The sequence below is a fragment of the Balaenoptera borealis genome (genome assembly GCF_965194805.1).
Source record: "Balaenoptera borealis genome assembly, chromosome: 4".
Classification (NCBI taxonomy): Eukaryota; Metazoa; Chordata; class Mammalia; order Artiodactyla; family Balaenopteridae; genus Balaenoptera; species Balaenoptera borealis.
In genome coordinates this window covers 46,793,720-46,820,057 of record NC_138861.1, presented here as the reverse complement: position 1 = coordinate 46,820,057, position 26,338 = coordinate 46,793,720, and the positions used below count along the sequence as shown (strand labels likewise).

The 26,338-nt window shown below is 34.3% G+C and overlaps 1 protein-coding gene across 1 annotated transcript in view; it reads left to right on the top strand.

The window, feature by feature from the left end:
• The window catches only part of TLL1 (tolloid like 1), a 257,300-nt gene that overhangs the window by 164,465 nt on the left and 66,497 nt on the right, over positions 1 to 26,338 (top strand). Inside the window, exons 9-10 of the mRNA XM_082391226.1 lie at positions 6,019 to 6,134; positions 25,134 to 25,236. Coding sequence (XP_082247352.1) covers positions 6,019 to 6,134; positions 25,134 to 25,236 — 219 coding nt within the window. The remainder of the gene's footprint in view (positions 1 to 6,018; positions 6,135 to 25,133; positions 25,237 to 26,338) is intronic.

Genomic DNA, 26,338 nt, shown 5'->3' with positions numbered 1-26,338 from the left:
CTTTAGTTCTCTGGCCACACTGCTGTTCAAGTGACTTTTCAATATGCAAATCTTACTCTGCTTATTCTAGGATAAAGGCTGATTTCCTTCTCAATGTCTCTTTCAAGATTTTCCCCTGTCTCTTCCCCCAGCCTCTTCTCTAGGTATTTCCCTTACAGCCTAGTTTCTCACCTCTACTTCATTCAGCCCCTGACACTACAGTATGCTTGCCTCTTGCTTCTTCCTCCAGCCAGAAAACTCTTAACTGCCTCCTGGCTAAATCCTAATTCATATTCAGAATTCGACTCCTATGTAACCTCCTACTTAAAAACTCGCTGGTCTCCCAGGATTCCCATGTTGATAAATGCTTTATTTGGTTCTGGCCTTATGTCTTACTCCTATAATCATCAATTCACTTGTCATTTCCCACATTAGAGTATAATCTTTAGGATTGGAGTTAGGCTTTTTCCTCAGGGTATTCTGAATCAGATATAAGTTAGATGCTCAATAAGTTGTTGTATGAATGAAATAGTTGCTTTAATATGGGAAAAGTACTGCACCAGATATTATGGCCACAGAGAAGGAAGCACAGATTATACACACAAATAGCCAATCATCTGTGGGATTATACAGACAATATTACTTGTTGAGGAAGTAAATCTCATCAGTAAAGGATGCTAAAGCAGTTCTGAGAGGGGTGCCTAAACTGAGCTGCACCCTGGAATGAGGAAGGCTTCTTAGAGTTGGTTTGTGCTTCATCTTCAAAGATGATTCAAACTTGGCTAGGGAGTTACTATTGAAATAGATTTTAAAATATTTCAGTAATTAATCTCACCATTATGGCTCAGATGACTTGGGATTTCTTTTAACATTCCTTATCTTAAAATAATTTTAAATCTAAATTTTATTTATTACATATAAAAGTTTAAGGGAGCCATGGATGTATGAAAAAGTTAATTAGGTAGTGCTAAGTTGATTAGATATAGTTTTATTTCTTCCCCTACTCTAGAGTTTATCAAGATTTTGGGGGAAGAGATTTATATAATACATTATTGTCTGTTTTATTTAGAGTTAGTAAAATTGTAAAGTGTTCTTATAAAAAATTGGAAAAAGGATTCTCAATCTTTGATATTTGGTGGATGTTGTAAACACTTGCTTGGGAAAATATCTGTAGATGTAAATACAATCAGCAGTAAATTTAACCATATTGTTAATAACACAAGAATTTGTAATAATTTCTCAGCCACACACAATCCAAGTAGCATTTATACAATTCAAACACAATTTTCTATCTTGGAAGAGGTAAGTTACACTAGAATCATGTGATGCAAAAGTGAGATGGATCATAGAATAAAGAACTTTTTATTATTAACTATTTTTTAACTTTGGCAAAACACATAACATTAGACCTGTCCTATTAACAAACTTCTAATTGCACAATACAGTACTGTTAACTATATACACATTGCTTTACAGCAGATCTCTAGAACTTTTCCAGCTCGCATGACTGAAACTGAAACTCTATATCTATTGAACAGCAGCTCCCTGTTCCTGTCCTCCCAAACTCTGGCAACCACTATTTTACTTTCCACCTCTTTGAGTCTGACTACTTTAGAAACCTCCTGCAGTATTTGTCCTTCTGTGTGTGACTGGCTTATTGCACTTAGAATAGTGTCCTCAGGGTTCATCCATGTTATTAGCACATGACAGATTTCTTTCTGTTTTAAGGCTGAATAATATTCCATTGTATGTATATACCACATTTTCTTTATTCATTCATCCAGTGATGGACATTTAGTTTGTTTCTATCTCTTGGCTACTCTGAATAATGCTTCAATGAATATGTGAGTGTATGTATTTCTTCACGATTCTGTTTTCAGTTCTTTTGCATCAATATCCAGAAGTAGAGTTGCTGGATAATTTGGTAGTTCTATTTATAATTTCTGAGGAAACTCATACTGTTTTCCACAGTGACTGCACCATTTTACTTTCCTACCAAGTTAAAGTGGTTCCAATTTCTCCACATCCTCACCAACACTTGTTATTTCCTGTTTTTTGATAACGGCCATCTTAACAGGTGTGAGGTGATATCTCATTGTGGTTTTGATTTGCATTCCCCTGATGATTAGTGATGTTGAGCATTTTTTTCATGTACCTATTGGCCGTTTGTATGTCTTCTTTGAACTGTCTATTCAAGTCCTTTGCCCATTTTAAAATTTGGTTATTTGGGGTTTGTTGTTCTTTGTTTGCTTTTTTGCTATTGAGTTGTAAGAGTTCCTTATATATTTTGGATAGTAACCCCTTATGAGATGCATGATTTGCATATGTTTTCTTCCATTCCAAAGATTGCTTTTCACTCTATTGATTGTTTCCTTCACTGCACAGAAGCTTTTTAGATTGATGTAGTCCCCCTTGTCTATTTTAGCTTTTAAAGCCTGTACTTTTAGTGTCAATATCTGAGCAATCATTGCCAAGATCACAGTTATGGAACTTTTCACATATGTTTTTTCTTCTAGGAATTTTACAATTTTGGGTCTTCCTTTTAACTCTTTAATCCACTTTGAGTTGATTTTTGTGTATAATGAAAGAAAAGGGTCCAATTTTATTCTTTTGTATGTGTATATCTAATTTCCCCAACACCATTTATGGAAGAGACTATCCTTTCCATGTTGTACAGTTTTGGCACCCTTGTTGAAGATCCCAGTTTACTGTTTAGGTGTGGGTTTATTTTTGGCTCTTTATTCTGTCCCATTGGTCTATAAGTCTCTCTTATGCCGGTACCATACTCTTAATTACTGTAGATTTGTAATATGTTTTGAAGTCAAGAAGTGTGAGGCTTCCAGCTTTGTTCTTTTTTCCCAAGGTTGTTTTGGCTATTTAGGGTTTGTGGTTCTATATGAATTTTAAGCACTTTTCCCCATTTCTGCAAAAAACACCACTGGGAATTTGATAGGGATTGCACTGAATCTGTAGATTGCTTTGGGTAGTAAGGATATCATTTTAACAATATTAAGTCTTCCAATCCATGAACACATTTTTTTGTCTCCCTAAATTTCTTTCAGCAATGTTTTGTAGTTTTCACCTTACATGTCTTTTGCCTTATTGGTTAAGTTTATTCCTAAATATTTTATTCTTTTTGGTGTTCTTATAAATGGGGTTGTTTTCTTAATTTCCTTTTCATATTGTTTGTTGTTAGTTTATGCAACTGATTTTGTGTGTTGATTTTGTATTCTGCAATTTTGTTGAGTATTTTTTATTACTTCTAACAGTATTTTTTTTTGTCTGTGGAATCTTTATAATTTTGCACATATAAGATCATGTCATCTGCCTAGAGAGATAGCAGTTTAACTTCTGAATTATGTTTCATTTTAGAGTAATTTTGATTAGGAGAGTGATAATAATTTGCCTTTGTATATTTCTTTATGCCTTTTTGCTCTTAAATAAGACTGCATTTTCGAGCTCAAAGATACATTCTAACAATTAAGCGCACAGTCTTCCTACCTGTGTCAGAGGTATCTAAGGGTTAAAAAGAGATCTTTGGGCATCACAATACTTGACTCCTACAACACAACTTTATGAAGTACATATTAATAAGATAGCCACTTTACAGAAGAGAAAACTGAAGTTGAAGCTTTTGAGACTTGCTTGTATGACATAATTAACAAGGGGTAATGCCATGACTCAACTTCTCTTTTCTCATCCACATAGCTTTCTGAGTAAATGGACAGACTATGTATTTAACTTAGTAGTACCATCTTTTCCTTGTTAATTTTCCTTTAGTTCTTTTAATATTAAAGTTTTTTTTATATATCTTCAGATGAATCAACAAATGGCCAGGAAAGTTGATGAAATTTTCTGAAATAGTGATCATGTAGCCTGGGACAGCCACACTTATTGAGGAAAATGCACAAATGATTACCACAACTTGACAATATGTGTTTGTACTTCTTGAATTATAAGCAGGTGCTATATAATAGATTTATTTAATTTTTGAATTATATTCTGTTTTTTTACATTTTAGAGAGTTTTTATCTTTTTTATCAGAACCGTAGTGTTTGTTTACATTTGTGAGTCAAATATATTTAATTTTTTAAATTCCACTTTAGGAAATCCAGTACCAGCATTCTATGTGGCTTAGTGGAGTTTTCAATTATTTCAGAATTTATTTCTAAACTACTGTAAATTGCAGCCTTTTTTCATTGAAACCCACTCAATTCCCAAATGACTATTCAGCATCTAAACTGATCCTAGTTAGAAGCACATTGTCTGCATTAATAAATCTTAACAAATTTTCCTTTTTCTAAGGGTTCTTGTAATGTCACATTTACCAGTATCCTTAGATGATTCTTGGAAAGTGCTGATTATATATTTTTTACCTTGAGCATTTTTGTTTCATTCTGAAATTGCTTTTATCTGCCTATTCATCAGAATAAACACGGCTTGCTCTTACTTTAAATTTATTTTGTTGTGCAAACATAATATCTGTGTTTCTAAATAAATACTTATATCTTATCAGACTGTTTTTACAGCTCTATTTTATGTTTTCAAAGCCATAATCTTTGTTTCTTCATTTAAATCAAGATATGCAGACCATTTATAATTTATTGATTTGATGAGACAAGAGTTCACTTGCTGGGAGCTATGGTTCTATAATATGGTAGTATATCAGTTTTTATTTCAGTCCCTTCAGAGGGAAGGGGCTGTTCTTTCAAATTGTTGAGTGCAGGTTATAAACATGTTTATATAAATCTTTATATAAACTGGCTGCAGTATAGGAATTATTCTTGAATTAAGGATACTTAAAGCAGCCTAGGTTCATGTGGCTCATACCATGTCTTGCAAAAACAACAAGAAAATCCATTATAGAATGCTTCTAACTACAAATCTTGGCTGAAACAGAGTTAATTATGCTCTGTTCTTGCCTTTGTTGAAATGGCCTATAGATATCAATCACACAGATCTTGAAGCTGTGTAACTGATTATTATTTGCTATTTCAGATGACTGGTAATCACTTCCAAGAAATTAGAAAGGCTTAGTAAGAGGAAAATATAATTGCTTTTCCAGTAATTTCTACTTATGATTGACAGAAAACAGAGAATAAATAAATGTCTACATCTTATTTGAAAATTTGAATCTTCGGTGATTTTTTTTTTTAAGTTTGTTTCCACTTTTTTTATATTTTATTTATTTATTTTTGGCCGCATCGTGTCTTTGTTGCTGCACGTGGGCTTTCTCTAGCTGTGGCCAGCGGGGGCTACTCTTCAGTGCAGTGTGCGGACTTCTCATTGCATTGGCTTCTCTTGTTGCAGAGCACGGGCTCTAGGTGCGCAGGCTTCCGTAGTTGTGGTGCACGGGCTTAGTTGCTCTGTGGCATGTGGGATCTTCCCGGACCAGGGCTCGAACCTGTGCCCTCTGCATTGGCAGGCGGATTCTTAACCAGTGCACCACCAGAGAAGCCCTTCCATGATGTTTTAATCTTTCAATTTTTTTCCAGTTTATTTTGAAAAATATTTTCGTTGTGTGTGACATTTTGGCACCTCTTATTGATTATTTATTCATTATTATTTACGATTTCTTTTTTCAACTTTGATATGGTATTCATTATTAAAATTAACCTCACTCTACACCAAATATACTAATGGAATGTTTTGTGTGGTCCCAGAGCCACATCAACTAGGTATCCACTGGCCTGAAGCTGAATATGGGTGACGTATAAGTTGGCTACTGGCTCCTTGAGAATGAATGAGAAAGGTTTCCATGAGGAAGAACTTTGTGGTTCTTCAGGTTATTTATCTCATAATCTTGTTATATGGTTAGCTATAGTAATCCGATTAAGTATACTGAAATTCTAGTAAGAAAGACGTAAAGAGAAATTACTTAGAAAGGAAAAGTGTTTTATAAAATACAAATATATATTCTTGTCTAACACCAAAAGACTGGAGATTTTATTTATGAGGCCAATGTCTTTCATAAAAATTAGAGAATAATCTTATCTTTTTCATCTTTTAAGAAAATCAAACTTTTTTTTTTTCTTTCAGCATGTGGAGAAACCCTACAAGAATCCAATGGCAACCTTTCCTCCCCAGGATTTCCAAATGGCTACCCATCTTATACACACTGCATCTGGAGAGTTTCTGTGACCCCAGGAGAGAAGGTAGTTTATCCCATCAAGAGTTCTCCTTTAATCTCAGATGCAAAGGTTCATTTTCTTTCAAATATAATTTACTTTGTTTTTTATTCTTGTTTGATTAGTAAAATAGCTCAGAAATTTTATAACGGAAATTACTCAAACTCCAGGAATTTTTTGAAAGATGTAATTTTAAAAGAAATGGTAAATGGTCTAAAAGGGTTGACATAATACAAATTATGTACTCAGACACACTGAAATTAAAAGTCAGTATCAGATGGATAACTAGAAAAATCCCACACATTTTAAAATTGAGAAATACACATTAAATATTCAATTCATTCAAGAAGATATTGTGATAAAATTAGAAATTATTTTCAATTATAACAAAAATACTGAGAATACCAAACCTGTAAGATGCACCTAAAGCAGTACTTAGAAGGAAATTCACAGACCTAAATGCTCATATTAGGAAATAAGAAATACCCAAAACTAATGAGATTGACATTCACATAAAGAGACTAGAAAAAGAGCAATAAAATAAATGACAAAGTACATAAAGGAGGAAGTAATAAATAAAAGATAAAGTTGAAAATATCATGGTATTGTACAAAGTGTGGACAAAGTTGGTACTTGAAACAATTTAGAAAAATAGAGAAATGGGTGAAAAGAGATCAAGAAAAAAAAAGAATAACAGAGAAAGCACAATTAGCTAATATTTAGAATAAAAAGATTATAACCATAGATACTTTAGGCACCAAAAGAACATTTTGAACATTATGCCAATAACTTTAAAATTGTAAATGAAATGGGCAAATTACTACAAAATATTACTTACTAAGTTCTTATTTGAGAAGAAATAAAAAGCTTGAATGCTCCTATAACCACTAAAGAAATCAAATTACTATTTTATTGAATTATTAGTCAAAATTTTTTCAACAATGAAATCCAGGCTCAGATGGCTTCATCAGTGAGTTCTACACAACAACCAAATAAGAATTAAGTATAATCTTATATAAAGTCTTCCAGGGAATAAAATAAAAGATACCCTCTCCTATTGATATGGCTAGCAAAACCTTGATAGCCATCCTGATGACAAGAACAGTGTAAGAAAGGAAAATTTTAACCCAGACTCACACTTGAATATGTATGTAAAATCCTCCCCACATTAGCAAACCAAATGCAAATATATATGCCTGTGTATGTATGTATGTATCTATCAATCTGTAAATATATAGATAATATATAATATATATATATTTCAAGGGCAGATATATGCATGGATATGTGTATATATGTATGATATATTATGTATATATGTTTGTGTGTATATGTATATGTAAATATATACAAGCACCATTAGACGAGTATCTCAATTAAATCAAGAAAAATAATCTATTAATGATTTAACAACAACAACAAAGCCTGAGCAAACTAGGAATAGAAGAGTATTAATCTTATAAAGAGAAGCAACAAAAATTAGTGCAAATACCATTATCATTAGGGTAATTCTGAAAGTATTTCCTTTGAGATAAGTAAAAAACCAAGTATGTCCACCAGTCCTCTTCTTTTTTTAACATTTTGGTGGAAATAGTAGCATGTTAAGGCAAGAAAACAAAATTACACATGTAAGAATTAAAAAGGAAGACATAAAATTCCTTTTATCATATTGTTTGGTTATAGAATTTAAAATTATTAAGAAGTGAAATGAATAAATCTATTAATTTCTGGATTCTGTCTGGAATGCTAACCTTAAAAGTCTTCCCAGACCAAGATTGTAATGATATCAATTTTTGTTTTTTACTAGTTATTAAATTATTTTTGTCCTTCGCCTTTGACTAATTCATCTGGAATGACTCATATACACTTTGAGTTTTGGTGGAAAAGCAAATGTAGTTAAGAAAGTTTCAACTCCCTGAAAATTGAGTGTTGTTACGAGTATCATGGGTATGGAGTTGTCCAGGATGTTGCAATACTCACAATGAAAACTAAATGAAACTCTTGCATAGCATAAACAGATTTTATACATAAAAAGTTACAACTGACTTGTAATACATGAACACATACATAATTCTTTATAGAGTTATTTTTAAGCATTATGAGTCTATGTTGTAATATAGTTATAGGTGTTGATCAATTTCTGTTTAAATCCTTTGAATAAGCCCCTGAAAACATATTATGAAAATCATTAAAGAGGTACTGAAGAGCAAGATATAAAAGATGATAAATCTTCAGAGAAAGTTTAAAATTGTACATGATATTTTTTTTTCAGTTTTTCTTAGTTTTTTAAAAACATTTTTATTGGAGTCTAGTTGATTTACAATGTTGTGTTAGTTTCAAGTGTATAGCAAAGTGAATCAGTTTTACATATACATATGTCCACTCTTTTTTAGATTCTGTTCGCATATAGGCCATTACAGAGTATTGAGTAGAGTTCCCTGTGCTATAGAGTAGGCCCTTTTTAGTTATCTATTTTATATATAGTAATGTGTGTATGTCAATCCCAATCTCCCACTTTATACCTTCCACCCCCACCCCCTTACCCCCTGGTAACCATAAGTTTGTTTTCTACATCTGTAACTCTATTTATGTTTTGTAGATGTTCATTTGTACTATTTTTTAAGATTCTACATATAAGTTATATCATATGACATTTGTCTTTCTCTATCTGACTTATTTCACTCAATATGACAATCTCTAGATCCATCCATGTTGCTGCAATATACATGAGTTTTTAAAGTAAAGCATTGTAGAATATGGAAAGTTTTGGCACAAGATTAATCAAATTAAATCAGTTTGTAAGAGCAAAATAATACCTGGAAAAAAAGTTTCTCCTATCTAACTGCAGTACCCATACCATCAGCATTCAAAGTTTATTCAGTTTTCTTGTATCTAGGATTACTAATAAAATGGTATTTTCCAAAATGTTGCAAATAGGAAAAAATAAACAAATCTATCATTTTTTCTCCTATTTTTTTAATATTGTGTACAATTATGAGCAAATAAATTTATTGTTATAAGTGGCCAATGAACAATATTAACTCATTTTTTTATTCTTATATTTTTATTATTTTCTTTCAATATTTAAGTTCATTCTGCTCTTCTTTTATATTTTATTGAAGTATTGTTGACTTACAGTTTTATATTAGTTTCAGGTGTACAGCATAGTGATTCAGTATTTTTACAGATTATACTCCATTAAAATTATTACAAGATAATGGCTATAGTTATCTGTGCTGTACAATATATCCTTTTTGCTTACTTATTTTATACATAGTAGTTTTTATCTTTTATTCCCATGCCCCTGATTTGTCCCTCCTCCTCTACCTCTCCCTTCTGGTAACTACAATTTTGTTTTCTATATCTGTGAGTCTGTTTCTGTTTTGTATATACATTCATTTGTATTATATTTTAGAATCCACATATAAGTGATTTCATACAGTATATGTCTTTCTCCATCTGACTTTGTTTCACTAAGCATAATATTCTCTGGATCCATCCATGTTGCTGCAAATGGCAGGATTTCATTCTTTTTATGGCTAATATTGCTATATACAAAGGAATGTGTATATATATATATATATATATATATATATATATATATATATATATATGGCATATCTTCTATATCCATTCATCTGTAGATTGACACTTGGGTGCTTCCATATCTTGACTACTGTAAATAGAGCTGCTGTGAACGTTGGGGTGCATGTATCCTTTTGAATTAGTGTTGTCATTTCTTCCAGATATATACCCAGGGATCAAATTGCTGGATCATATGATAGTTCAATTTTTAGTTTTTTGAGGAACCTCCGTACTGTTTTCTAGAGTGGCTGCATCAATTTACTTTCCCACCAATAGTGTAGGAGGGTTCTCTTTTCTCCACATCCTCTCCAACATTTGCTATTTGTAGAATTTTTGATTATAGCCATTCTGACAGGTGTGAGGTGATATCCCCTTGTGGTTTTGATTTGCATTTCTCTAATAATTAGCCATATTGAGCATCTCTTCATGTGCCTGTTGGCCATCTGTATGTCTTTTTGAAGAAATGTCTGTCAGAAGATTCTTTCCAGTTTTTTATTGGATTGCCTTTTTTTTATATTGAGTTGTATGAGCTGATTATGTATTTTGGATATTAAACCCTTGTCAGTCATATCATTTGCAAACATTTTCTCCCATTCAGTAAGTTGTCTTTTTGTTTTGTTGATGGTTTCCTTTCCTGTGCAAAAACTTTTAAGTTTAATTAGGTCCCATTTGTTTATTTTTGCTCTTATTTCTTTTGCCTTAGGAGACAGATCAAAAAAATATTGCTACTATTTATGTCAAAGAGTGCTCTGCCTATGTTCTCTTCTAGGATTTTTATGGTTTCTGGTCTTTCATTTAGGTTTTTAATACATTTTGAGGTTTTTTTTTTAACATCTTTATTGGAGTATAATTGCTTTACAATGGTGTGTTAGTTTCTGCTTTATAACAAAGTGAATCAGTTATACATATACATATGTTCCCATATCTCTTCCCTCTTGCATCTCCCTCCCTCTCACCTTTCCTATCCCACCCCTCTAGGTTGTCACAAAGCACAGAGCTGATCTCCCTGTGCTATGTGGTTGCTTCCCACTAGCTACCTGTTTTACGTTTGGTAGTGTATATATGTCCATGCCACTCTCTCACTTTGTCACAGCTTGCCCTTCCTCCTCCCCATATCCTCAAATCCATTCTCTAGTAGGTCTGTGTCTTTATTCCCGTCTTGCCACTAGGTTCTTCATGACCTTTTTTTTTTTTTTTCCCTTAGATTCCATATATATATGTGTTAGCACACTGTATTGGTTTTTCTCTTTCTGACTTACTTCACTCTGTATGACAGACTCTGACTCTATCCACCTCATTACAAATAACACAATTTCGTTTCTTTTTATGGCTGAGTAATATTCCATTGTATATATGTGCCACATATTCTCTATCCATTCATCCGATGATGGACACTTAGGTTGCTTCCATGTCCTGGCTATTGTAAATAGAACTGCAATGAACATTTTGGTACATGACTCTTTTTGAATTATGGTTTTCTCAGGGTATATGCCCAGTAGTGGGATTGCTGGGTCATATGGTAGTTCTAATTTTAGTTTTTTAAGGAACCTCCATACTGTTCTCCATAGTGGCTGTATCAATTTATATTCCCACCAACAGTGCAAGAGTGTTCCCTTTTCTCCACACCCTCTCCAGCATTTATTGTTTCTACATTTTTTGATGATGGCCATTCTGACCGGTGTGAGAGGATATCTCATTATAGTCTTGATTTGCATTTCTCTAATGATTAATGATGTTGAGCATTCTTTCATGTGTTTGTTGGCAATCTGTATATCTTCTTTGGAGAAATGTCTATTTAGGTCTTATGTCCATTTTTGGATTGAGTTGTTTGTTTTTTTGTTATTGAGCTGCATGCACTGTTTGTAAATTTTGGAGATTAATCTTTTATCGGTTGCTTCATTTGCAAATATTTTCTCCCATTCTGAGGGTTGTCTTTTGGTCTTGTTTATGGTTTCCTTTGCTGTGCAAAAACTTTTAAGTTTCATTAGGTCCCATTTGTTTATTTTTGTTTTTATTTCCATTTCTCTAGGAGGTGGATCAAAAAGGATCTTGCTGTGATTTATGTCATAGAGTGTTCTGCCTATGTTTTCCTCTAAGAGTCGGATGGTGTCTGGCCTTACATTTAGGTCTTTAATCCATTTTGAGTTTATTTTTGTGTATGGTGTTAGGGAGTGTTCTAATTTCATTCTTTTATATGTACCTGTCCAGTTTTCCCAGCACCACTTATTGAAGAGGTTGTCTTTTCTCCACTGTATATGCTTGCCTCCTTTATCAAAGATAAGGTGACCATATGTGCGTGGGTTTATCTCTGGGCTTTCTATCCTGTTCCATTGATCTATGTTTCTGTTTCTGTGCCAGTACCATACTGTCTTGATTACTGTAGCTTTGTAGTATAGTCTGAAGTCAGGGAGCCTGATTCCTCCAGCTCCATTTTTCGTTCTCAAGATTGCTTTGGCTATTCGGGGTCTTTTGTGTTTCCATACAAATTGTGAAATTTTTTGTTCTAGTTCTGTGAAAAATGCCAGTGGTAGTTTGATAGGGATTGCATTGAATCTGTAGATTGCTTTGGGTAGTAGAGTCATTTTCACAATGTTGATGCTTCCAATCCAAGAACATGGCATATCTCTCCATCTATTTGTATCATCTTTAATTTCTTTCATCAGTGTCTTATAATTTTCTGCATAAGGTCATTTGTCTCCTCAGGTAGGTTTATTCCTAGATATTTTATTCTTTTTGTCACAATGGTAAATGGCAGTGTTTTCTTAAATTGACTTTCAGATTTTTCATCATTAGTGTATAGGAATGCCAGAGATTTCTGTGCACTAATTTTGTATCCTGCTACTCTACCAAATTCATTGATTAGCTCTAGTAGTTTTCTGGTAACATCTTTAGGATTCTCTATGTTTAGTACCTTGTCATCTGCAAACAGTTACAGCTTCACTTCTTCTTTTCCAATTTAGATTCCTTTATTTCTTTTTCTTCTCTAATTGCTGTGGCTAAAACTTCCAAAACTATGTTGAATAAGAGTGGGCAACCTTGTCTTGTTCCTGATCTTAGTGGAAATGGTTTCAGTTTTTCACCATTGAAGACGATGTTGGCTGTGGGTTTGTCATATATGGCCTTTATTGAGGAAAGGAGGAAAGTTGAGGAAAGTTCCCTCTATGTCTACTTTCTGTAGGGTTATTATCATAAATGGGCGTTGAATTTTGTCAAAAGCTTTCTCTGCATCTATTGAGATGATCATATGGTTTTTCTCCTTCAATTTGTTAATATGGTGTATCATGTTGCTTGATTTGCCTATATTGAAGAATCCTTGCATTCCTGGGATAAACCCCACTTGTCATAGTGTATGATCCTTATAAGGTGCTGTTGGATTCTGTTTGCTAGTATTTTGTTGAGGATTTCTGCATCTATGTTCATCAGTGATATTGACCTGTAGTTTTCTTTCTTTGTGACGTCTTTGTCTGGTTTTGGTATCAGTGTGATGGCGGCCTTGTAGAATGACTTTCGGAATGTTCCTCCATCTGCTATAGTTTGGAAGAGTTGGAGAAGGATAGGTGTTAGCTCTTCTGTAAATGTTTGATAGAATTCGCCTGTGAAGCCATGCAGTCCTGGGCTTTTGTTTGTTGGAAGATTTTTTTTTTTAATTTTTATTTATTTTTTTATTTTATTTATTTTTGGCTATGTTGGGTCTTCCTTTCTGTGCAAGGACTTTCTCTAGTTGCGGCGAGCATGGGGCACTCTTCATCGCGGTGTGTGGGCCTCTCACCGTCGCGGCCTCTCTTGTTCCAGAGCACAGGCTCCTGACGTGCAGGCTCAGTAGTTGTGACTCATGGGCCCAGTGGCTCCGTGGCATGTGGGATCTTCCTAGACCAGGGCTTGAACTTGTGTCCCCTGCATTTGCAGGCAGATTCTCAACCACTGCACCATCAGGGAAGCCCTGTTGGAAGATTTTTAATCACAGTTTCTATTTCAGTGCTTGTGATTGGTCTGTTCATATTTTCTATTTCTGCCTGGTTCAGTCTTGACAGGTTGTGCATTTCTAAGAATTTGTCCATTTCTTCCAGGTTGTCCATTTTATTGGCATACAATTACTTGTTGTAATCTCTGATGATCCTTTGTATTTCTGCAGTGTCAGTTGTTACTTCTCCTTTTTCATTTCTAATTCTATTGATTTGAGTCTTCTCCCTTTTTTTCTTCATAAGTCTAGCTAATGGTTTATCAATTTTGTGTATCTTCTCAAAGAACCAGCTTTTAGTTTTATTGATCTTTGCTATTGTTTCCTTCATTTCTTTTTCATTTATTTCTGATCTGATCTTTATGATTTCTTTCCTTCTGCTAACTTTGGGGTTCTTTTGTTCTTCTTTCTCTAATTGCTTTAGGTATAAGGTTAGGTTGTTTATTTGAGATGTTTCTTGTTTCTTAAGGTAGGATTGTATTGCTATAAACTTCCCTCTTAGAACTTCTTTTGCTGCATCCCATAGGTTTTGCTTTTGGGACGTCATATTTTCATTGTCATTTTTTCTAGGTATTTTTGTATTTCCTCTTTGATTTCATCAGTGCTCTCTTGGTTGTTAAGTAGTGTGTTGTTTAGCCTCCATGTGTTTGTATTTCTTACAGATTTTTTTCCTGTAATTGATATCTAGTCTCATAGCGTTGTGGTCAGAAAAGATACTTGATATGATTTCAATTTTCATAAATTTACCAAGGCTTGATTTGTGACCCAAGATATGATCTATCCTGGAAAATGTTCCATGAGCACTTGAGAAGAATGTCTATTCTGTTGTTTTGGGATGGAATCTCCTATAAATATCCATTAAGTCCATCTTGTTTAACGTATCATTTAAAGCTTGTGTTTCCTTATTTATTTTCATTTTGGATGATCTGTCCATTGGTGAAAGTGGGGTGTTAAAGTCCCCTACTATGATTGTGTTACTGTTGATTTCCCCTTTTATGGCTGTTAGTATTTGCCTTATGTATTGAGGTGCTCCTATGTTGGGTGCATAAGTATTTACAATTGTTATATCTTCCTCTTGGATCGATCCCTTGATCATTATATAGTGTCCTTCTTTGTCTCTTGGAATAGTCTTTATTTTAAAGTCTATTTTGTCTGATATGAGAATTGCTATTCCAGCCTTCTTTTGATTTCCATTTGCATGGAATATCTTTTTCCATCCCCTCACTTTCAGTCTGTATGTGTCTCTAGGTCTGAAGTGGGTCTCTTGTAGACAGCATATATACAGGTCTTGTTTTTGTATCCATTCAGCCAGTCTATGTCTTTTGGTTGGAGCATTTAATCCATTTACATTTAAGGTAATTATCGATATGTATGTTCCTATTAACATTTTCTTAACTGCTTTGGGTTTATTATTGTAGGTCTTTTCCTTCTCTTGTGTTTCCGGCCTAGAGAAGTTCCTTTAGCATTTGTTGTAAAGCTGGTTTGGTGGTGCTGAATTCTCTTAGCTTTTGCTTGTCTGTAAAGCTTTTAATTTCTCTTTCAAATCTGAATGAGATTCTTGCTGGGTAGAGTAATCTTAGTTGTACGTTTTTCTCCTTCATCACGTTAAATATGTCAGGCCACTCCCTTCTGGCTTGCAAAGTTTCTGCTGAAAGACCAGCTGTTAACCTTATGGGGATTCATTTATATGTTATTTGTTGTTTTTCCCTTGCTGCTTTTAATATTAGTTCTTTGTATTTAATTTCTGATAGTTTGATTAATATGTGTCTTGGCATGTTTCTCCTTGGATTTATCCTGTATGGGACTCTCTCTGCTTTCTGGACTTGATTAACTATTTCCTTTCCCATATTAGGGAAGTTTTCAACTCCAATCTCTTCAAATATTTTCTCAGTCCCTTTCTTTTCCTCTTCTTCTTCTTGGACCCCTATAATTCGAATGTTGGTGCGTTTAATATTGTCCCAGAGGTCTCTGAGACTGTCCTCAATTCTTTTCATTCTTTTTTTCTTTATTCTGCTCTGCAGTAGTTATTTCCACTATTTTATCTTCCAAGTCACTTATCCGTTCTTCTGCCTCAGTTATCCTGCTATTGATCCCTTCTAGAGAATTTTTAATTTCATTTATTCTGTTGCTCATCACTGTTTGTTTGCTCTTTAGTTCTTCTAAGTCCTTGTTAAACGTCTCTTGTATTTTCTCCATGTTATTTCCAAGATTTTGGATCACCTTTACTATCATTATTCTGAATTATTTTTCAGGTAGACTGCCTATTTCCTCTTCATTTGTTAGGTCTGGTGGGTTTTTGCCTTGCTCCTTCATCTGTGTGTTTCTCTGTCTTATTTTGCTTAACTTACTGTGTTTGGGGTCTCCTTTTCGCAGGTTGCAGGTTCGTAGTTTGAGTTGTTTTTGGTGTCTGTCCCCAGTGGCTAAGGTTGGTTCAGTGGGTTGTGTAGGTTCCTGGTGGAGGAGACTAGTGCCTGTGTTCTGGTGGATGAGGCTGGATCTTGTCTTTCTGGTGGGCAGGTCCACATCTGGTGGTGTTTTTTGGGGTGTCTGTGGCCTCATTTTGATTTTAGGCAGCCTCTGTGGTAATGGATGGGGTTTTGTTCCTGTCTTGCTTGTTGTTTGGCATAGGGTGTCCAGCACTGTAGCTTGCTGGTTTTTGAGTGGAGCTGGGACTTGGCGTTGAGATGGAGATCTCTGGGAGATTTTTGCCATTTGATATTACATGGAGCTGGGAGATATCTTGTGGACCAGTGTCCTGAACTTGATTCTCCCACCTCAGTATCACAGCCCTGATGCCTGGCTGGAGCACCAAGAGCCTGTCCTCCACATGGCTCAGAATAAAAGGGAGGAAACAAAGGAAGAAAGAAAGAAGAATATAAAATAAAATAAAATTTAAAAAGTTATTAAAATAAAAAATAATTATTAAGAAAAAAATTTTTTTTGTAATAAAAAAAAATTGGACCAACAGAACCCTAGGACAAATGGTAAAATCAAAGCTATACAGACAAAATCACAGACAGAATCATACACATATACACTCACAAAAAGAGATAAAGGGAAATATATATATATATCTTTGCTCCCAACATCCACCTCCTCAATTTGGGATGATTCGTTGTCTATTCATGTATTCCACAGATGCAAGGCGGATCAAGTAGACTGTGGTGATTTAATCCGCTGCTCCTCAGGCTGCTGGGAGAGATTTACCTTTCTCTTTTTGGTTTGTACAGCTCGTGGGGTTCAGCTTTGGATCTGGACCCTCCTCTGTGTGTAGGTCGCCTGCGGGCGTCTGTTCCCGCTCAGACAGGGCGGTGTTAATGGAGCAGCTGCTTCTGGTTTCTGGCTCACTCAGGCCGGGAGGAGGGAGGAGTACAGATGCGGGGTGAACCTGTGGCGGCAAAGGCCAGCATGACGTTGCACCAGCCTCAGGCGCACCATGTGTTCTCTCAGGGAAGTTTTCCCTGGATCACGGGACCCTGGCAGTGGCGGGCTGCACAGGCTCCTGGCAGGGGAGGTGTGGAGAGTGACCTGTCCTTGCACACAGGCTTCTTGGTGTTGGCAGCAGCAGCCTTAACGTCTCATGTCCGTCTCTGGGGTCCGCGCTGATAGCCGCGGCTCACGCCCGTCTCTGGAGCTCCTTTAAGCAGGGCTCTTAATCCCCTCTCCTCGCGCACCAGGAAACAAAGAGGCAAGAAAAAGTCTCTTGCCTCTTCGGCAGCTCCAGACTTTTTCCCAGACTCCCCCCTGGCTAGCTGTGGCACACTAGCCCCCTTCAGGCTGTGTTCACACAGCCGACCCCAGTCCTCTCCCTGGGATCCGACCTCCGAAACCTGAGCCTCAGCTCCCAGCACCCACCCGCCCTGGCGGGTGAGCCTACAAAGCTCTTGGACTGGTGACTGCTGGTCGGCACTGATCCTCTGTGTGGGAATCTCTCCGCCTTGCCCTCCACACCCTTGTTGCTGCACTCTCCTCCTTGGCTCCTAAGCTTCCCCCCTCTGCCACCCATGGTCTCCGCCCATGAAGGGGCTTCATAGTGTGTGGAAACCTTTCCTCCTTCACAGCTCCCTCCCACTGGTGCAGGTCCCGTCCGTATTCTTTTGTCTCTGTTTTTTCTTTTTTCTTTTGCCCTACCCAGGTACGTGGGGAGTTTCTTGCCTTTTGGGAAGTCTGAGGTCTTCTGCCAGCATTCAGTGGGTGTTCTGTAGGAGTTGTTCCACATGTAGATGTATTTCTGATGTATTTGTGGGGAGGAAGTTGATCTCCACGTCTTACTCTTCTGCCATCTTGAAGCTCTCTCCCCCAAGGCAAATTTGAAAATAATTAACAAAAGGGAGTGAATTGCACTGTAAGATAGTAAAAAAAACATTATGAAGTTTCAGTAATTCAAATTCTGTGGTATTGTAAAATAAGCTTCTGGATTAATCTAAAAAAGTCAGAATTATGCCTCAGGGAAGAGAAGACATCACATACTCATTTATAGAGATGATGTCTCAAATAAATTGGGAAAAGATTTTTTTAATAAATAATAATGAAATCATTTTAAAATATTTTTGAAAACATTAAACTTTTATTTTATAAATTTATTTATTTATTTATGGCTGCGTTGGGTCTTTGTTGCTGCATGCAGGCTTTCTCTAGTTCTTCGTTGTGGTGCCTGGGGTTCTCATTGCGGCAGCTTCTCTTCTTGCAGAGCACAGGCTCTAGGTGTGTGGGTTTCAGTAGCTGCAACATGCGGGCTTAGTGGCTCTGGCTTGTGGGCTCTACTGCACAGGCTCAGTAGTTGTGGCACATGGGCTTAGTTGCTCCGCAGCCTGTGGGACGTCCTGGACCAGGGCTTGAACCCATGTCCCCTGCATCAGCAGGTGGATTCTTAACCATTGCACCACCAGGGAGATCCCTAAAGTTTTATTTTATATTGCATATTTTTTCTAAAGAAAGCATAAATGATTTGTTTTTTATTTTGAAAAAGATGTCAGGTACATAAATTGAAAAAAAGAAAATGTAATAAAATAATTTTTCAGAGCTATTTACATAAACTAAATCTCTTTTATAAAAATGCAAATATACATATTAAAATCAAAATGAAGAATATTATAGCACAAATGGATAAGACAACATTGATGTTATACATATATGAAGAGCTGTTATAAATTAATAAATAAAGATTTACACCATATTAGAAAATGACTGAAGAAGCAGAGTATTTATTGAAGTATCAGGGTAAATAGATATTTAATCAATGTATGAAATTGTTTACTCTCATTTTTTATCAAAGTAATGTTACAACAATGTGCTGTACTTCATTCATTAAATTGACAAAGAAGGAATAGAATGATAATATCAAATGATGGTAAGAGTACCCAGCTCCTGGAAATAAACATTGAGATAACATTTCTGAAGAACTCTGCTAATCTGTATCACATTTTGCAAAACACTTTATCTTAGAAATTTATCCTACAGCAATTATCTGTTTATATGCAAAGATAGCTATTTAGAAAAATGAAAAATTGAAAACAAAATAAAATTTGAAAGTCGAAAAAAAACACTGATTGATTTTTTTTTAAGTACTAAACATTCTATTTTACAAAAATATACATAATGGCCAATGCAAAAGTGAAATGTTTATTTGATAATTTACTTAACAAATTATTTTTATTAAGAAGGAATAAAACATGGTATAAATGAGAAGACTGTCACTAAATTTCTCTCTCTGAAGATGATCACATGAGTTATTATTTTAAAATATCATGGCACCCTTATTACAAACTATTTTTTTTAAAAGACTGTATTTCCTGGAACTAGAGACTATGTTTTCAAATTATTGGTAAGTTTAATAAGCAGGTTAAAAATCATAGGCATGAAAAGATCTAATTTTTAAATTACATATGTTAGAGACAAGATTATAGAAGAATATAAGCATTGTGTTGGTATATACCAACACAATGCTTATTTCTCCCTGGTAGGTTTACAAATAGGTTTTGATTTCTTCTTCCTTTCCTTTTCTACAATAAACTTATATTACTTTATCCAGGAAAAAATATTTTTTAAATAAGAGTGTTGTTGCGCAATAATGTGAATGTACTTAATGCCACAGAACTGTATACTTAAAATGGTTAAAATGTTAAATTTTATGTTTATTTTACCACAGTTAAAAATAATAAGATTGAACATAATAATAATAATAATAAGATTGTCAGTGTACATGTATGTCTTCCTAGGACTGAGCTTCCTAAGGTAAAGGCAGTCCTGTTCAATCCCAGGCCGTCCTTGACATTGCACAGCAAATGCTGGGAACAGCCCAGAATGTGCCTCTGGGAATGTAGCTGTACTGAGCTGACAGAAGCACATAATATCGATTTTTTCATTCCTTAGAATTGATTGACCTTTCTACAAGGGCATATTGCTTATGTCTTGACTAGAGTTAATATTTTTTTCTTTTCCTATATAGCCCATTTAAAAACTATCATTTGATCTCTTTCATTTTGCAAAACTTTCTTTTTACAAAATCTAATGATTTACACATATGGGGTCAATTTACAATATAATATTTATATTGCCAAAGGCCACTGCTTAAATTTAACAATTGCTATGTAGAAAAATCTTTGATTTTATTAAAATAAATGCATCTGCTTGTTTGTGAAAGAAATCTTTGCCATCAAGAATCTTACAAACATATAACAAGGACAAGGCCTAGTAATATAATAGGCAAACTGAAAAATAGCTGAAGAAAGCAAGACACAACTTGTCATGGATTTGCAGAGATAAGAGAGCTCAGATTTTGTTGGGAGATCCAGACATGACTGAAGAGAGGGCAGTATTTATTTCAAACTTTGAGAGATATGAAGAGTTTCTAGAAATAGGGAAGGAGAAAGTAGGATCCCAGGTAGAATTATGTATACCTTGAATAAAGGGATACTAAAATTGGGGTACTTTGTCAGGACGCAATAGCAAGAGTCAGGGATGAGTGGGATGAAGATTCTTCGTTTGAGATAGTGAAAGTGAGGCAGCAAAGGTAGGTTATCACCTAGAATCTTTGATGCCCAGGCTTAGAAATTTATAATGATGGATGTAAAGCCACCAATACCATGATGGGAACCCAACTTTACTGGGTTTAAAATCATCATAGAGTGTAGGATGAATTGGAGAAGAGTTCAATTAAAAACCAAAACACATCTTGTGAAGCTCTTACATTAATTCAGAGAAGCATGGAGAGCACTGACAGTGAAATAGAAGGAGGAGAACATTTTCAGGGGCATTGCAGAGTATCTATAGAAATTGGCAACTGATTAGATATAGGGATGGAGTAAGGATTAAGGAAAGGCAGGTATAAAAAGTGTTCCTGTGAATAGTTGGTGATGACAAATCAAAATTTCAAAATCCAGATATTATCATATATATTTAAGCAGAAAAATTATTTTCATAGCCTAATCCAGCTCCTGGTTTTCATCTGCCATATAATGAATCCCTGATGGAATTATGATCTGAGTCATACAACTAGTCTGTTGTAAGGCAGGGGCTTAAACCAAGGCCCCAAGTTCTCCTGCCCTTTCTTCTTTAGAATTTAAATTAAGAATCCCTTATTTTAACATGTTGATTTTCCTGGGAAACTTTAATGTTTTTATGTCTCCCAGCAGAGTTGGATTAAGTAAATTGGATTAATATTTTTATTTATTTCATAACTGTTTAGGATTTATATTGTAAGGGATGCTCAAATATGTACCATGAAAATAATAATACATGAGATTCTTAACAATGTATTTAGATTACCTTAGTGTTTTTCTACACATTATCCAATTAAATCTTTCTGATTTAATTCTGCTGAGATCAGCCTGATATGATGATCTCCATTTTATAGCAAGAACATTCATTCAAACTCAGAAAGTTTAAGTAAACTAGCAAACTGAGAAGCTAAAACTTGAACCTACACTTTTTGACTCACAGTCACAAACAACTCCTAGTTGTGATAATAAATGCAAATTTTCCCTTTAGTATGATATAGTTCAGCACTGAACAAAACCTTAATTATCAGTTATTCTAGGATTTGGCAAATCTTTCTGGAGAGGATATACAGTAAATATTTTTGGCTCTGCCAGATATACAGTTTGTTCAAATACCCAATGCTACCATTGTATTGCAAAAGCAGTCATAGACAATATGTAAAAGAATGTGTATAACAAAACTTTCTTTACAAAAACTGGCTATAGGCTGGATTTGGCCCATGGGGTATAGTTTACTGGTCCCTGATTTTGCCCCTAGTCTTATTTCTGAGAAGAAAACTGTTGTCTGCCTAGAGAGTTTATCAGACTTGTCCAAGCTACTTCTGGATGGAGCCCTGAAATCTATTTTATTTTACTGCTTTTAATTCTAATATCTCTTTCTAAAGAACTATTTAATAATATCAGTCTAATTGACAAGATTTCTATCTTCCCCAGCCCCAGCACTATAAGGTATAAATATATTCTAATTGGTCTTTTTATGGTATTCATGGAATTAATTTAGGTAGTCAGTAATATCTTAATCGTGCTGACAAAAGTTCACTGGTTATATCTTTCTCTGGAGACTTCCAGACATCTAGTCCCTTGACTGTTGATCTGCCTTTCTTCAAGATTGTTCACTCTGTAAGATTGTAAAACAAAGTCTTTAATAAGCAAACTCCATAGCAATTGAATCCATTTAATTTGCAGAATAGCAACTAAGACGCCAAACAGATGACAGGAAATCTTAGAATTGTTCCTTGTATCTCCCTCAATCCCATGTTCCAGAGGAACTATGATTAATTTTAAATTGAGAAATGGTAAACTGATACTTAACATAAGAAATAAAACATCTATATAATTGTTCTAGGTAGTTTTTATTTCATCATTCTTTGAGAAAAAGATGCAACATATTTATATAAAATAGCATAATATAATATAAAACAATCAAATATTTTTCAAGTGCTTTTGATTTGTAATTCAAGTATGGATTCTGCTAGCAACCTTAGTCAAAGGCCAACATTTTACTTCTACATCAGAGCCCTAAGATTTGATTTTAGAAAACCTATCTTTATTACATTTTCTGCTTCTAAAGGACGCTATGTTTTACATTAAAGTAGGCCAGTTTTGTTCCTTCACAGTGCTTGGAGTTTAAAATAGAAGATTAAAAACAAGATAGGAAACTTTTCTGTTTAGAGTTACCCCCTTCCAACTGTGTGTGTATGTGTGTGTGTGTGTGTGTGTGCGTGCACGTATGTTGTATGTGTGTGTGTTCCGGACTTCAAATATTAACTATTTGTTAGCAATCCAACCACATCGTTTCAATTTTGAATAAATTTTGATGACACGCATCCCTCCAATTTAGCTGATTTTTTCCTCATCGAGGAGGAAGTTGAAACTCTTTGCATACCATTATACAACTCTCCTTTATATCCCAGAGGGAAGCCACAAATGAGCCTTGAGGTCTACTGTTTGTGTCTGTATTCTAGTTTTGCCGTCTCTGCTATAACAAATAAGTTCTCATATGATCATACAGAGTTGAAACCCTGGTGGTTGCTATAGGGAGAATACAAATGGAGAATGAAACTTAATATCAGACAGTGGTAGTATTCCCCATTTGTAGCAGCCTTAAAGTAAATATAAGGAGGGAAACCAGAAATTATTTCCCAATTATGTCCTAAGAATAACCTAATGTTGAATTGGTATTCAGAGATGGAAGAGCAAGCATATTGGTAACTTCAGGAAAATAGTTTAGAAACTATGCATTTTGATAATCAAATATGGAGGGTTATTGAAAAAGAAAGGGAAAAAAAAGATTAGTCCTTTGTCCTTTGATATTTTGGAAATTCTTGTAAAACTTTTTTAGAATATTTAGAATGATAAAATCAGATGAAGAAAAAAAAAACAAAGGAAAAAGAAAAAAACTATAAATAAGGTAGAAAGAAATAAATGAAGTTTTATTAAACCGAAGCAAATTATGCCACGCCTACTGCATTACAGTTAAACAACATCTTGTCTCTATTTTCACATCCTTGATAGATTTCATCCTTTTGTAATCAAGAAAGTACATGTTTAAAGAAACTGGTAAATGTTGAATTTAATGGTGAAATGTTAACACCATTATAAGGTACAACTGACTTTCATTATAGTTAGATAAATTCTTAGTTTCCATCTCTGTGAAATGGTTATTTATATGGGCAATTAAAACGAACTTTGGCATACAATTTCATCAATGATCATCACAGTGCTGAGATATAAGATGCCATGAAAAATATTTATTGTTATGCTGTATCTTCATCCTAGGAAGAAGTAAGCTAGTTGAGTGAGGATTGATTTGCCATAATTAGTACTTACCTTTCTGTTAAATACTATGCTCAAGAAAGGGGAGAAGTATATGTTTTCTAACACAAAAAAGGTAGTACGTTTAGGGAATATGGATTCAAAATTGATTATACTTTTTCTTTTCTTTTTTTTCATTCCTCGAGAGTCTTCCTACATTCGAATTTTTATACTGACACAAAAGGATTCTGTAAATACTGTTACAACCTACAGTTTTATATTAGAAATATGTCAAATATTCATAATTTGTTGCTTTTGGCCAAAGTCCATTTCAATTTCTAGATTAAAGAACAGGTTCATTGTACACCTTAAGCATCTTAGATGTTTTAAGTAGAATAGAGTTAGAATGAGTTTTTGAATATACAAAAGTATTTTCCAAGTGAATTTTACCTCAGCAGATACGTGCATTTTTATGTTAGTTTGGCTCTACTTTTTGGTGTAATCAACTAAAAAAAAAGTTAATTATATGAAAAGTAAAGTCTTTTTATAAAGCAGTAAGAAAACTGTTTTTTCTAAAGTTGCTCTTGAATTATCTTAAAAAGCAACATCATTTCAAAACAAAGTACAGAATAAAGGGTCATGTACAAGATCTTCTAACTTAAAAGGTCTTCGAATACATATTCTTGGATCTGGAGAAACATAGTGACATCTGTCTTTGATTATAGTTACATGGACAAATTTTAATTCTAGAGCTGTATTTAAAACATTTCAACATACACAATGATATTATGTTCCCGGAATATGGCACATGGTGGTTATTTTTAACGTAATTATAGATGTCTGAAATAAATTATTAAAAAGAAGACACTCATAGTAAAATCAGAAGTTCTCATGGTTTAAGTCATGTTTATCTAAGAAAATTCAAAATAAACTATTTGAATAAAGATTTCTGTTTGTTTCACAATTGTTCAAATTAACTTTACAGAAACTTTGGTTTAATTGCTGAAATGTTTAGTTTCTTTATTGACATTGTGCTTCTAAATTGTTAGACATTAAAGTGAATGAGAAAATGGGTGTTTTTTTGAGTTGTTTATTTAAAAAGTATTAGAGGGATACTGATACAGGGAAAAAAAATGTGCTATGAATCTCTTTTCACAGTAGTCCTGGGTTCCTAGCCATGTGAAGTTACAATCATTTTTAATCTGTGTATTCTTTTGTTACATTTTGCAGATTGTCTTAAACTTTACTACGATGGACCTATACAAAAGTAGTTTGTGCTGGTATGATTACATTGAAGTAAGAGATGGGTACTGGAGGAAATCACCTCTCCTTGGTAAGAAATTTTTTTTGCCTCTTATGTGGCTATGCATGTAGTCTGTCTTGTCTAGAGACAATTCTTTCAAGAGTTATCTTAGAGTTTAAAATGTATGAAACAAACATTTTAATTTTTCTTATACTTTTTTCAATCACAGCAAAAATACTCACAGACAGATAGATAAATAGACAATTAATTGATTTAAACCAGCTTCAATTATGAGGTGGTATTTGGACCTGAACATAATGATTTAGAATAGCTTATAGTGAATAATCATCACATATTCTGTATTTTTAATTTTAAAGTCAGAGTTTTAATGAGTAAACCAGATAAATTGTGTATTTGTGTATGTATGTTGTTTTGCTTTGTTTGCTAAGGCAGTAGAGCGTGAGCTGTTAGGTACACATTTGGTTGCTGGCTTCCTGCGCCAAGGATATTGGTTCTTACTGTAGACATCACAGTTTTGCTACTCAAGTTTTTGTGGCTGAGAAGGTGCATCTGCAGTTTGTGTATAAATTGTAGCTCAGACTTGATGCTCACGAAAGTGTGCTACCAACATTTAACCACAGACGACATCACTAACTTACATGAGGCGCTTTCTGTTGCCCTCTGTTTTACTTAAAGGTGAGAGCTGCTGTGAGCATGTGAGCATCTACTCTACTGATTTTTTTTTTTTGAGATTGTAACTTTTCCTTCTATTTTTAGAAGTAGCTTTACTCAGCTGTGTTTATGTGCCTACAGATCTTTTCTTCTTAATATCTAAAACCTGCTGAATGGACACTGTTGTATTAAAAGTGAGAGCAGCCTTAGTAAGTCCAAGAGATCTGTAGAAATGCTTAAAAATAAGGAAAAACTAAGATTTGAGCTAATTTGATAAATCAGGATGAGGAAAACATTGTCTTGAACATTTAGTTTCTTAGCCTAGATGAAGCAATTTGTAATATATTTATGTGTGTTCCAAAGAAAACATTTCATTAAACTCATATTGAAAAATCAATTCTAAAACTGAAATATTGAGAACACTTTTTAGAGCACCATCACCATTACACACTGCAGGGTATAATGGCCTAACAGACTGGCTTAGTCTGACTACAATATTCATGTGGAAAGCTTTCCCCAC